Genomic DNA, 12500 nt, shown 5'->3' on the forward strand with positions numbered 1-12500 from the left:
TCAGATTGAAGCCACTGAGTGAAACAAAAAAATGTGGAGAGACCTATATATTCCCATTATTCAAAGAATGGATGTATGAAGAAATTACAATTATTTTTATTCAATGTTCCTTCAAAGTCACATCACTTCTGGGCTCAAATAGAGCGAGAGGCACACCATGTATTTGACAATTCAATAGGCCAACAGACAGCTTATGTAGTTGTAATATTAGTTATCACTTGTGTTACCGTTGAGTTGTCCATATAAAATTACAAAGACTGGTATACATCACTATCAACAGTTCAGATTGATGTACAGCTGCACTATGCAATTTCCACTCATTGGCGGCCCCCAAATGGCAGTGAGAGGTAACTGAAATTTGAGGACTTGAATACCCAGAAATCCTGTGATGTCAATAAGCTGCACACAGCACGCTAATGTTTACCAACCCGGCCATGTGTGATTCTTTATACCAGTGGCCCCGGGTCCTCAGGACCCCCAAGTACTGCTGGCCTAAAACATGCATTTTCCAGTTTCATCACTTTGTTTTTGTGGAGATCCCACCAGTGTCCATACCAGACACCAGAATCTCATTTGGGCAAAAGGGTGAATCTTAAGCATCTCAATTAGTGGGGATGGGACGCTCTTCTCAGTTGCAGCCTCACTTTGTGATTTAGGCTGATATGACAGGTGTATTTTTACATAAACATCTTGCCTAGTGCAGCTTTAAAGTTAGGTCAAGGTCATTCTGCACACAATTCTAGCTTGCTGAAATGCAATAAACAACTGTTCTTATTCATTACTAATAAGCTGCCTGTTATGGATTCTACAGATACTCTGCTGCATTTGAGACCACTGTGGATCAAGAAGAGGCAGTACATATTTTGTGAATTCTGGTCAAAATGATCACATTTATTAAAAACATTGAATATTCAAATGCAGATCAAGCTGCTTCTCCACTCTTCTTCTAACAATATCTTCCCAGCAAGGAGGTACAGAATAGGATAGGTCCATAGTCTTAACAGGCTTCCCGTCCCCAAATTAACTAATCTAAAGCAGTGCATCTTCTCTTACTGTGCGTTCACACTGTGAGCAACATGATCAACGAGTCAGCAGAAATCCATTAATTACCTCCACCAAGGAGGTTATGTTTTTGGTGCCGTTTGTTTGTCTGTTAGCAGGATTACGGAAAAACTACTGGCCCGGTTTTCATGAAACTTCATGGAAGGGTGTATCATGGGCCAAGGAAGAACCCATTACATTTTGGAGCGGATCCGGATCCGACTCACGAACAAGCAATAATAGCACGAACCTTGGCGGAGGTCTGCGCTCTCCGAGTGCCCTTCTAGTTTCCAATAGAGCTGAGTGACCGAGGAAAATCGGCCGATGTGTGGACGGTCAATAAGCTTGTTAGCCAAGAAAAGTTGACCACAGCTTAACTTGTACCAGTCATCGGTCGTCATCAGATTTGCGTTCTTCCTTGTTTCCCTACCAGTGTGATTTCCTTTCATGAACAATAGTTCCTCCTGGCAAGGGGAAAATGGACAAGAAGCTGATTACAGCCATTCAAAGCTTCCCTGTTCTCTAGGTTTTGTTTTTTACAGAAATACACATCTCAAAAACGATGCTTGGAGAACGGTTGCATCCATTTTTGAATTTGATGGTATGCTCTGAAGTTTTTTTTAAATCAATGAATTAGCACTAGCTAGCTATGTTAACTCATCAAAGCAATGTAACGTTATGAAAGCAAATAAAAAACAGCGAAAAATACATGATTTGCCTGTTCAACACTGTAGTTGCAGACCACTACATAGATACAATCGCAGCCTCTAGCACCGCCCACAATTGGTCAGAATAGAGCGACATATCAACCAAGTTGCTTGCAGTGTGGATACACTAGACCTTTATCAATAAGGCTCTACCCAACATTGGGTTCACCTTTGTTTTCTGACGATTGTACATGCAGCCAGGATGTTGCCTGTGCATGTCTAGAATGCACAATAGCGGTGGGGGTAAGATGAGGACAGAAGGAAGCCACTTAAGACAACTGAAATACACCATGGAGACTCCGCCTTGCTTTCATCTCAGGCATAAAATCCTGAGGAACTGTTTGCAGAACTCTGATGGCTCTGAGTTGGAACGTTCATGGTTCGGGTTTGTATGAGGAGGGGGGATTGGTCCCAGGGGAGGCCTGCTCGGGGGCTGAAGACTCTGGGGTCGGGGGGGGACTGGTTGGCGCCGCTGGCTCTTTCTGAACCAGCTCAGGCTCGTCCTGGCCTGCCTGGGGGGGGTGGACCAGGACCCGGTCAATGATACCAAAGTCCTGGGCCTCCATGGGGCTCATGTAGCGGTCCCTCTCCATCACACCCTCTGAAAGATGGGAAAGGTGAAGAGAAATGAGTGCTCAGTTACTATTGGTTCTTAACCATGTACCAGAAGCCCAAGAGTCTGCAGGTTTTCATTCCAACCGATCACTACAGCAGCTGATTTCACCGATTAGTTCCTCCTTTTGGGTTGAAGGTGTGTTAATCAGTGAAATCAGCGGCTGTAGCGATTGGTTGGAATGAAAACCTGCAGACTCTTGGACCTTGATGGCATACAGTTGAGAACCACTGCTTCATAATGCTGTATGATAGATCACTTTCCCCCCAGGAACAATAATGTACATCACATCTACATGTTGCGTATTGATCGACTTGGTGTCAGTGAAAAAGTTGGCATTTCTATTGTAGCCATTTATAGATGATATATAGACTCTGTAGCCACTTTATTAGGTACATGCAGGTTTACTAAAACTGCATTTTACCATCTTTGCAATATTGCTAAAAGACAAGCTACTGTATATTAACAACAGCAGACGCGGAAACCTTAGTGCAAGCATTTGCATTGGTGAGTCTTGATTACTGCCATGTACTGTTCTCCAGTTTACCAAATGTTGTCAAAAATCTTGAGCTGCTACCAGAATCCTGACCAAAACAAGGACATTTGACCACATAACACCTATCTCTCCTCCTACACTGACTCCCAATTCATGGCAAATGTGACTTCAAGGTGTTTCTGCAATCATTATAAAATATTACATGAGTAGTGCCATCCTGTTTAGCAGATCTCATTGCACCATATATACTGTCACGCACCCTCTGATCGGAAGACGCTGGCTACTTATTTTTCCCGGCAGTCAAAAAGAAAACTGCAGGTAGCAAAGCTTTTTCTCAATGGTTTCCTTGCTGCGATTAGAGAGGCAAGCTATACTGATATCTTTAAATTCATGCTTAAAACCCATTTATTTTCCCCACTATTTGACTAGCCTTAGCTTTGCACAATTACTGGCAGTGACAGTCTCTTTTTAGAGTAAAGTTAGACTAGTTAGCTAGCCCTGGTTCAGGTTCCTGTTGATTGGAATTTAATTTGTGTGTCCTCTTTCCCAGTCTGTGTGCACCTGTTCATTCATGCTGGTCATGTCTGTTTGTGTGAGTAGGAGTAAGCGAAGGAGTTCGTCTGCTGCATGTATGGGAGTGTCTCCCATTTATTTCAAGCTGTCGCTGTGGCTGGGCAGTGTGATGTGATGTGATGTGATGTGATGCTACTTTGTGAATGAATTAAGTATTGTAACACAGTTATGGAATCAGCTTTGTAGATCCTACTCAGTATGACAGCCATTTTGGATGGTATTGATGGATTTACTTCACCGCCAGACTGCATCCTATAATGCAGTACTATACTTTAGTTTACTGAACAACCTAGAAGGAGAGGAGAGGAAGGGAATGGCAGCAGATTGCTGTAGAGAGTAAGGAGACCCTCCTTCAACCAGAGGGCCTGGGTTCAGGCTCAGGTGACAGCAAGCATCCTGCTGAAGTGTCCTTGAGCAAGACACTGAAACCCTATCAGCTCCAGGCCTGTTCTGTAGCTATAGCTGATATTCCCTTTGGGGGAATATCTAAAAAAAAATACTTTAACACTTTAATCACAATGCAGAAATCTTGCTATAATCTTTGCTTCCATTGGAGATCCCCAAAAGAAATGCTGACAAATAAAGTTTTTGCTCTCGTCTCCTTCAAAGGTTTGTCTTCCCACCTCAAACTGCACAACAGGCAGATACAACCCCTGCTACTTAGCAAAACCTACCGATGGTTTCCAGCAGCTGTCCAGTGTGTTTGGCGTATATGTTGTTGATCTGCCTCTTCAGCTTCAGGATCTCCTCAGCCTGGATGGCAATGTCTGTGGCTTGACCCTGGACACACAGCACTTTGACCATCATTGAACCGTTCCAGCAACTACTGAAAACTACATACTGGATTCTTCCTAATACAAGCAAACTAACTGAATGCCACAGTTATGAGCCGATTTCACTGACTAACACAAACCAGAGAGGGGGAACTAACCAGTGAAATCAGCAGCTGCAGCGTTTAGTTGTAATGAAACCTGCTGACTCTTGGGCCTTAATGACACATGGTTGAGAACCACAGGGAAAGGAAACCATTTCTCTCAACATTACATGCAAGCCACTCTATTTACTTTCATATTTATATGCAATTTTGAGAGAAAAAGCTCCAGTTCCCACTGACTTGGACTAGCATTGCTAACAAATGGTAACAGCCGACTGGTGCCAGTAACTGCATTTAAGATATTTTAATGTTTTTTAAGGCCTCACATTTAGATACTTTAAGACTTTTTATGGACCCGCGGATACCCTCAGTACCTTACCCTGGCTCCTCCTGAAGGCTGGTGCACCATGATGCGGGAGTTGGGCAGTGAATGCCTCATTCCCGACGTTCCCGCTGCCAGGAGCAAGCTGCCCATGCTGGCTGCCTGGCCAACACACCAGGTGGAGATGGGATTAAGGATGTACTGCATGGTGTCGTAGATGGCCAGGCCCGCCGTCACCACACCACCTGGGGGGTGGAGGGGGCGGGGGGTGGAGAGGGTGGATGGTATGAAGAGAGGAGAAAGGAAAATATTAAGTAAAAGGGGCACTGTCCAAGGTTTCTTAACCATAATTCAACCCTTAATCCTTCCATCTACTCCCCTCTGTGTGGCCTCCTGTCCACTTCTCTTACCAGGACTATTGATGTACATGTGGATGGGCTTGTTGTTGCTCTCTGACTGCAGAAAGAGCAGCTGGGCAATAACCAGACTGGCTACAGAGTCGTCAATCTGGACAGAAATGAGAGAAGAGGCGGGGGAAGATGTAGGAGAGGGAGAAAGATAGAACAGAACCACTTGAAAACACACATTCAAAATCAAAGCCTAAACTCAAGATTAATTTCAACATCCCAGAAGACACTTACAGGACCCATTACACAAATGATTCTCTCCCTCAGGAGGCGGGAATAGATGTCATATGCTCGTTCTCCTCTCCCCTAAAAAAAAAAAAGGGAGGTAAGAATTTAAGAAGAATTTTATAATCTTTAAGAATGCTGACAAAGCTAATTCTATCCAGTGTTGTATCAGTCAGGTGGCTAAATCATTGACAAACATTAACTTAAAGCTGCACTATGCAATTTTCGCAAATTGGTGGCAAAAATTGACATTTACATGAAAATGTTGGATATTACTACTCTAAAGTTTCGATTTGTCACTTCCTGTAAGTAGATTGTAGTATATGATGTACAGTATGTATATAATGTAGTAAACAACGTAGATTAAGTATGTATATGACCTAGTATAGGATGTATATGATGTGTATATATAAGTAGTATGTATATGTAGGATGTAGTATGGTGATGGTATATAAAGCCCTTTGAGACTTGTCTCACTCACCGTCTGCTCCACAACTATGGGTATAAGTGGACTTCTGCAGACAGAACTGTGGTGGATGGACCTGCTGCATTTCAACGCCAACCCTCCAATCTGCAGCACCCTCTGAGAGACATAATAGTAGTTAAAGCAATGGAAATGCGGAAAGTTAGGTACTGCACATACTTCTGCCTGTCACCATATAAATACCAAGCTAGAGTTAGCAATAAGCTAGCAAAGTCTTATGCCACATGAAAAGCTAGGAAATCTCTCTCTCTCTCTTTCATTCCCTAACCCTTAACTTTCATTCTAATTCCAAACTAACCCCTTAGGGTTAAGTAAGGAGCGGCCAAAATGTCGTCACTACGAAGGTCTACAACTCAAACTCAACTCAAACTAATTCTCCCAAGGATAGAAGTGTACACACACACACACACACACACACACACACACACACACACACACACACACACACGAAGAGAGAGAGAAAACCGAACTGACATTCGAATGGTCAATGACGGTTTTTTTGTTGTATCTACGGAATGACAGTTTTCTAACAGTATTCTATCCTGCCTCATTCCACTAGCCAGCTGACCTCAGTTCAATGTAGATAAAACTGTTCGTAGCTGGGCAGCTTGACGTAACGTTAACGTTACACAAGTCGCGAGCTGTTCCACCGTCGCTGTTCCATAAACACGCGACACCAGAAATAATAAAAGTTACCGCGGCTTTTATATGAAAGCAATTTCGTCTACAATACAGACGACACATTTCGTCTTCTAGAACTGCAAGTAGTACTCACTCGTAGAAGCATGTTGTAGTCTTGTAATATCTCGGGTAATATGCAATCCCCCTCTGCGTGACCCCTAGTTGCACCGGAAACAAATTCCAGTTGGACCGTCGTCTTCTTCTTCTTCTTCTTCTTCTACTTTACAGCAGACTAGACGCTACAGCATGTTGCTGCCTGCTGCCAAGGAGGTTTTGTTGCTGATGATCTTAATATCTCTTTTATATTTAGGACAGTCAGCATTGCCTAGCTATAACATGATTTACTGTTTCTTCTTCTCCACAATTATCAATTTAACTATGATTAATTATTTTTATGATGATTTAAACCTGTATGGCCCAACCTTAATCTGGTGTTGACATTCTCCTCCTTAATAATTAGATGGAGATCTATCAGCTGGAAAGATAATGTTCATAATGTCATTAGTCTAAATTCTTCATGAACTTGAATACTGAAATGAAAAGATTTAGGTTTCCAGATTTAGATTTTGGCGGCTTATTCAGACTGACTTCAACCCAATAATATAATACTAATATTATAGGCTATCACAATATATAATATAAACATACTATATAATACGATAATATAATACTATCCATGCTTCAACTCAGGAACTTGGGCTCCTGTTCTATAGCTTTTAGGAACAATTGTGACACTGAAATGGCTAAAATGGATGTTTTTTTTTGTTGTTGTTGTTTTTTAGATAGCCTAATATAAATGTGGTGTTTGAGAGTTTCTTTGTATATTTTTGGCAGCCCTGTATGGCATCTTGCACAGGCCTATGTGAACAGTCTTCATGAACAATTGTGCCTCTGAAATGAATTCAATTAGATACTAATATTACTAATAGTACAGGTTTGGTGTTTGAGAATGTATTTGTATTTTTTATTTTTTTTGGCAGCACTGTAAGCCTATATATGGCATCTTGCATAAGACTATGTGTACATTAGGAATTGGGGATCCCATTCTTACAGTCTTTAGAAACAATTGTGCCACTGAAAATTGTTAAAATATACTTTTATAAGACAGTAGACATCCTTCTAAGTTAGGTCTTAGTTTGTAGAGTAGTTTATTCTTAATTTGTAGAGTTTTGGTAGCCCTGTGGCACACTGCATAGGCCTATGGCTACCAATAGGCTATATCCTGTGAAAATGACATTTTGCAAAAAAAGAAAAAAAAGGACAAACAGCAAATGTTTTTTTTAAATTTTCCTAGAGATCCCTCGTTAAATTCATTCAGATTTTTCACTTCTCTACTTTGTAGGCTATTACTCCAAAATCGTGGCGCACGTTGGTCAGTAGGGGTTTTATTTTGAAGGGTGCTAACCGGAAGGTGTATTTTTATTCCAGCTGGTTGACACTGGTGTGACTGTCCACTCACTTTCGTCACTTTCTCTGTTATTTGGACGCAGACATGTCGAACAACACCGCCAACAGCAGCAGTTTAGTCATCGCCCAGAAAGCAGTGAAACAGCTTCGTCTGGAGGCCAGTGTTCGTCGAATTAAGGTATGTAGGCTTGACCAGACTAAAAAAAACAGTTAAATCAGACTTTTATCAAACTTCTCCACTGGGTGTGACTAGGGCTTTGAAGTGTCAACATGCTCTGTAATGAGAAGCCTGCTGTAGCTAATTACTTTCAGCGAGCACATTTAAAATGTTTCAGTTTGCATTGTATTTTGGCCGTTATTCCAAACTTTACTACTATGTGGTAACTCAAACTCTTATGACAATGTAACGAGCTGTAAATTCAATAAAAAGTAGGGTAAACTATGACCTCCAGACCGTGGTCATCAAAACGGAACACGACTAGCAACAGACACAAAATCAACTAACAAGCCGATATTTTCATAAAAGTATCGAATTATTATGCCTTTGTTTCTTAAAAAAGTGATACAACCCAGGCTACTATGATGTATACTCTGAATTAACGTGAAATCTATGACAGAAATTTTTGTCTGTTTATGTCAAATAGGCCTACTACTGGAGTTTCCTCAAAAAGTGAGGAAACGGTATTTTGAAAATAAAAACGTGAACTGGGTTTAGCTCGATTTACCCTCCACTACATCTGTTACCAACAGTTTAGAAGAACCCCATTTAAAGTCAATGTAACAACTAGTCAATTAACTACAATTAAAAAGTTCGGTTAACTATGACCTCGTTATCATTATAAGGCAAGCAACCACCAGCAGCAGCAACTGTTTTCAGAAAAGTATTGATGTATGCTTTTGTTTCTATCCTAAAACAAATCCTCGTATTACTTAGCCTACATCAGTTTGATACTAGTTACTATGAATTTATGTTAAATATTTATGTAGTTAAAAAGTATTTCAGTATTTTATTTCCAGTAGCCTATTTATGCTCATATTCTCTAAATAGGTCGTTCAAAAGTCTTCTCCGAGAGTATAATTTCCTGGTATGCTGTGTAGTGTAGTGAAAGTTAGCAAACAGATGTGTCTGTGCTAGTGCAGCACAGTGGCGGCTTTGTTGATTGTGCTGGTGTGTGACTGGTGTGATTGTTGGATGACTACTTATTTTAGAACAGAAGTCAGACTAGTTTCTAGTGCCTGCCTTAACCCCCCAAGCAAGCTGTCAGGAAAGCTCTCTTGAGGCGGCAAGTTGTGCTTGAAATGCAATGAAACCAGCTACATTTTGTGATAACTTAGATATATTTGAGTACAATGCTCATTATAGATAAAAATCACAGGCCTAATAATGCACAACTAATTAAAGTAATAATCTGCAACATTTTCATATAAATAAATGCCTTTTTTGCTACTCTCTATCTGATTGCTACAGTATACCACAACAGTGATTCAACCTATATCCAGTTCATTAAAGCTTTTACATTTGCTGTTCTGAACAGCCGGTGTCTGGTAGCATTTTCCTGGGAAAAATCCTCTGCCGCACAAGAAGTGATGTGTTTTATGTTTCCGGTTTGTTTAGAATAAACAGAAGAAGAACTGTGTAGTTAGCATGAGCAGCGATAGCCACCATGGACAAAGAAAAGAGCGCCACCTACATACAATACTTACAATAAATACTACTTACAATAAAAAAAGAAATGAAAAAAACACCACAGCAATGAGCGCTTACAACTGCTTGTAGGATGTAGAAGGGCCTTTCCTTTCCGTTCCATCTGCAGCCTCTAATTTGAAGGATGTGGTGCGCAAGTTTTTTAATAGTTGTATTATTGTGCACATATAAGCATAGCAAAAGGTATTGATAAACAACCCTATCAACCCTCTGCAGATATATTAAGGTAATTTTGTGCTTTTGGACACTAAAAATGTATTGTAATGTAATTACGTATTGCCCCTTTAAGTTCAAACTACAAAACTCTGAACTACTAAACAGAACTATTTGGTGTACTGACTATCATAGAATTGTATCTTCAGTTGTGTGGACTCTCTCTTTTTTATATGCAGGTTTCTCAGGCTGCCGCAGATCTGAAGACCTTCTGTTTGCAAAATGCGCACAAAGACCCTCTCCTCATGGGAGTCCCCTCCAGCGACAACCCGTTCAGACCTCCCAAGTCCTGCGTCCTCATCTGAGGTATGATGACGAGTCCGACTCTATTCTGTTTGGTTGAATTTCTCAGGTAATTTTTTTATTTCTCCTGATATTTTCTTCTCTGCCCCCGTCTCTTAAATACTTCTACCTTCCAGAACCACTAAACAATAGACTTGTTGTCTCTGAATGCACAAGACGTGTATCCCTTCTAGCTAAATTTATTTTCTGTCTCTTTTAGGGCGATGCAGGCATGCATAAAACACAAACACACTTCTGATCATTCCGATGTGGATTTCTGTCATGTGTCCCCACTGCCTACAGACACTGAAGATAAAGAAGCCAGGACTACACACACACATGCACGCACGCACACACACACACACACACGCGCCTACTAATGGAGCAGCTAAACAATGATATTGCCAAAAATCCAGTTAATATATTCTGAATGTTTTGATAGGATATGTGTTTGCAATTGCAAAGCCATTTTACAACTGATGGTGCATTCACTCTGTGAGCAACTTGGTTGATGTGTCACTCTATTCTGACCAATTGTGGGCGGGGCCAGAGGCTACAGTTGCATCTCTGTAGTGGTCTGCAGCTACAAAGTTCAAAGTTTTGACCAGGTAAATCACATGTATTTTTCACTGCTTTGTTTGTGCCTTTCATAACATTACGTCGTTTTAACGAGTTAACAAAGCTAGCTGGCAAACACTAATTAGGTAGCATTAATCAAAAATAAACAGAAAAAAATCAATAAAATAACTTACCATAGACCCGATGGATGCAACCGCTCTCCAAGCCTCCTATTTGAGATGTTTTTTCCTGTAGTTAAGTTATAGAGAACTGGGAAGCTTTGAATGGCTTTAATCAAATTCTCATCCATTTGCACTTGCCAGACGGAGCTATTCTTCATGAAACTAAATCAGGAGGGAAACGCAAATCTGAACAAGCTTGTCGACCAACTTTTCTCAGCAGACAAGCTTGTTGACCATCCACACATCGTCCGAGTTTCCCTGTAAATTAATGGACTTCTGGTGACATGTTGATCATGTTGCTTGCAGTGTCAATGCACTGTAAGGGTTCACGTCTTTCACACTGGTCTGGTGTTGCTCAAATATTCATGTCTAATATGTACTGTGGTAAATATTGACCATGAAAAAGTCACTGTTTGTTGTGTTATGTTGAAGCCTTTCGTTGTCATAAGCCTGTCACAATTGGTTTATCTGACATTTACTTTGCGCCTCATTTATTATAACAAAATTAGCACTGTGCTTAATTCCACTACTCAAGTACCATCTGACTTGATGTAAAATATTGCAGAGGAGTTGGGGGGAAAATGACACTAACACTGCGTTCCAGAGATGTCGGAAAGTCCGAAATTCTGACTTTCTTTCTACTAGGAAAAATGCACTGGAACAGCCTTTCACGTCAGAATTCCAAGATTTTTCAACCCCGGGTTTTACAGCATACACTGTAAACGCTACACAGCATTACTTTTAACATGTTTATAATCCTCAAAATACACTCAACTTCAATTTTCAGCATCACATGACCTTAAATCTATCAAAACACCTGTGAGGTAAATGGCTAAACATATAAATTTGAAATAAAGTTGCACTTACACTTGCTAACTATGTTTACTAGCTAGCTAACGTTGCCAAATATCATTGACATAACATTAGCTGTTGCGTGGGGAACAGTATTATGTTGGGCAAAGACAATCTTGTGGGTGTCCATGTTCTTCTCTGGTTTTTCTGAGCTGGACCACTGGAGCACGTGGAGAATGCAATTAGGACCTACCAACTGTGAATTTCCCACTTCCGGCTTTAAACAGAACGCAGCATATTAAGTAACAATGGCACCATGAAGTATGCACAAATCTGTTGTCTTACAATCGGAAGCTGAAAAGAGGACAGCAAAGAGCGTAATAAAAAGAAGAACCGTATGACTTGGTAGACTTATCTTTTATTGTTGATATGTTTGACTGAAAGAGACTGTGAATGAGACTGTAAGATATTTTTGCCTTTGCAGAAAACCTAGCTTGCTGTTGTATTTCTATGTACATGCTACAGTATGAAGAATACAGCAACTATATGATTTCACCATGAATACAATTTATGTCAGTGTTATGTTATCAAATCCACAAACCTAACCCTTTATACTACTGTCTAGACCAATGTACGTCATGATTACACATAGCTTTGCTTGCGCCAATGGCACATTATTCTTAGAAGGTGCTATGTGTGTTATTTTAACATCAATAAATCATTACCACATTATTTCTGAGACATTAGTATAATTACTGTAAACAAATCAGACCATCACCAAGGTTGTCAGCCTCTACTGACCTCTACTCTGCATTTTCCATTGTGAGCCACCAGGTCAGATTTGGAGGGAAATCTGGATTGCTTTACGGCACAAAACAGGAAGAGGCCACTGTTCTTCCAGAGCAAACAGAGCTAAAGCTTTCAGAGTTTCTGGCAAA

At 40.6% G+C, this 12500-nt stretch overlaps 2 protein-coding genes across 3 annotated transcripts; one reads left to right on the forward strand and one right to left on the reverse strand.

The window, feature by feature from the left end:
- Positions 1 to 870: 870 nt before the first annotated feature.
- Positions 871 to 6581, reverse strand: clpp (caseinolytic mitochondrial matrix peptidase proteolytic subunit). The gene is made up of 7 exons (XM_071908824.2): positions 6518 to 6581; positions 5740 to 5841; positions 5268 to 5339; positions 5037 to 5133; positions 4684 to 4871; positions 4105 to 4210; positions 871 to 2349 (listed from the first exon to the last, which is right to left on the reverse strand). The coding sequence occupies exons 1-7, from the start codon at positions 6527 to 6529 to the stop codon at positions 2123 to 2125; spliced, it is 804 nt and encodes a 267-aa protein (XP_071764925.1). The 5' UTR covers positions 6530 to 6581; the 3' UTR covers positions 871 to 2122.
- A 1278-nt stretch (positions 6582 to 7859) lies between these two features.
- LOC139919173 (guanine nucleotide-binding protein G(I)/G(S)/G(O) subunit gamma-5) lies at positions 7860 to 12294 on the forward strand. 2 transcript variants are annotated; one of them, XM_071908814.2, is made up of 3 exons: positions 7860 to 8008; positions 9928 to 10100; positions 10251 to 12294. In XM_071908814.2, exons 1-2 carry the CDS (start codon positions 7916 to 7918, stop codon positions 10051 to 10053), a joined length of 219 nt encoding a protein of 72 aa, XP_071764915.1. In that variant the 5' UTR covers positions 7860 to 7915; the 3' UTR covers positions 10054 to 10100; positions 10251 to 12294. The 2 variants fall into 2 exon arrangements, with proteins under 2 accessions (XP_071764915.1, XP_071764914.1); XM_071908813.2 differs by having other exon boundaries at positions 9928 to 10054.
- The last annotated feature ends 206 nt before the right edge of the window (positions 12295 to 12500 follow it).

Source organism: Centroberyx gerrardi, chromosome 7 (assembly GCF_048128805.1).
Source record: "Centroberyx gerrardi isolate f3 chromosome 7, fCenGer3.hap1.cur.20231027, whole genome shotgun sequence".
Taxonomy (NCBI): domain Eukaryota; kingdom Metazoa; phylum Chordata; class Actinopteri; order Beryciformes; family Berycidae; genus Centroberyx; species Centroberyx gerrardi.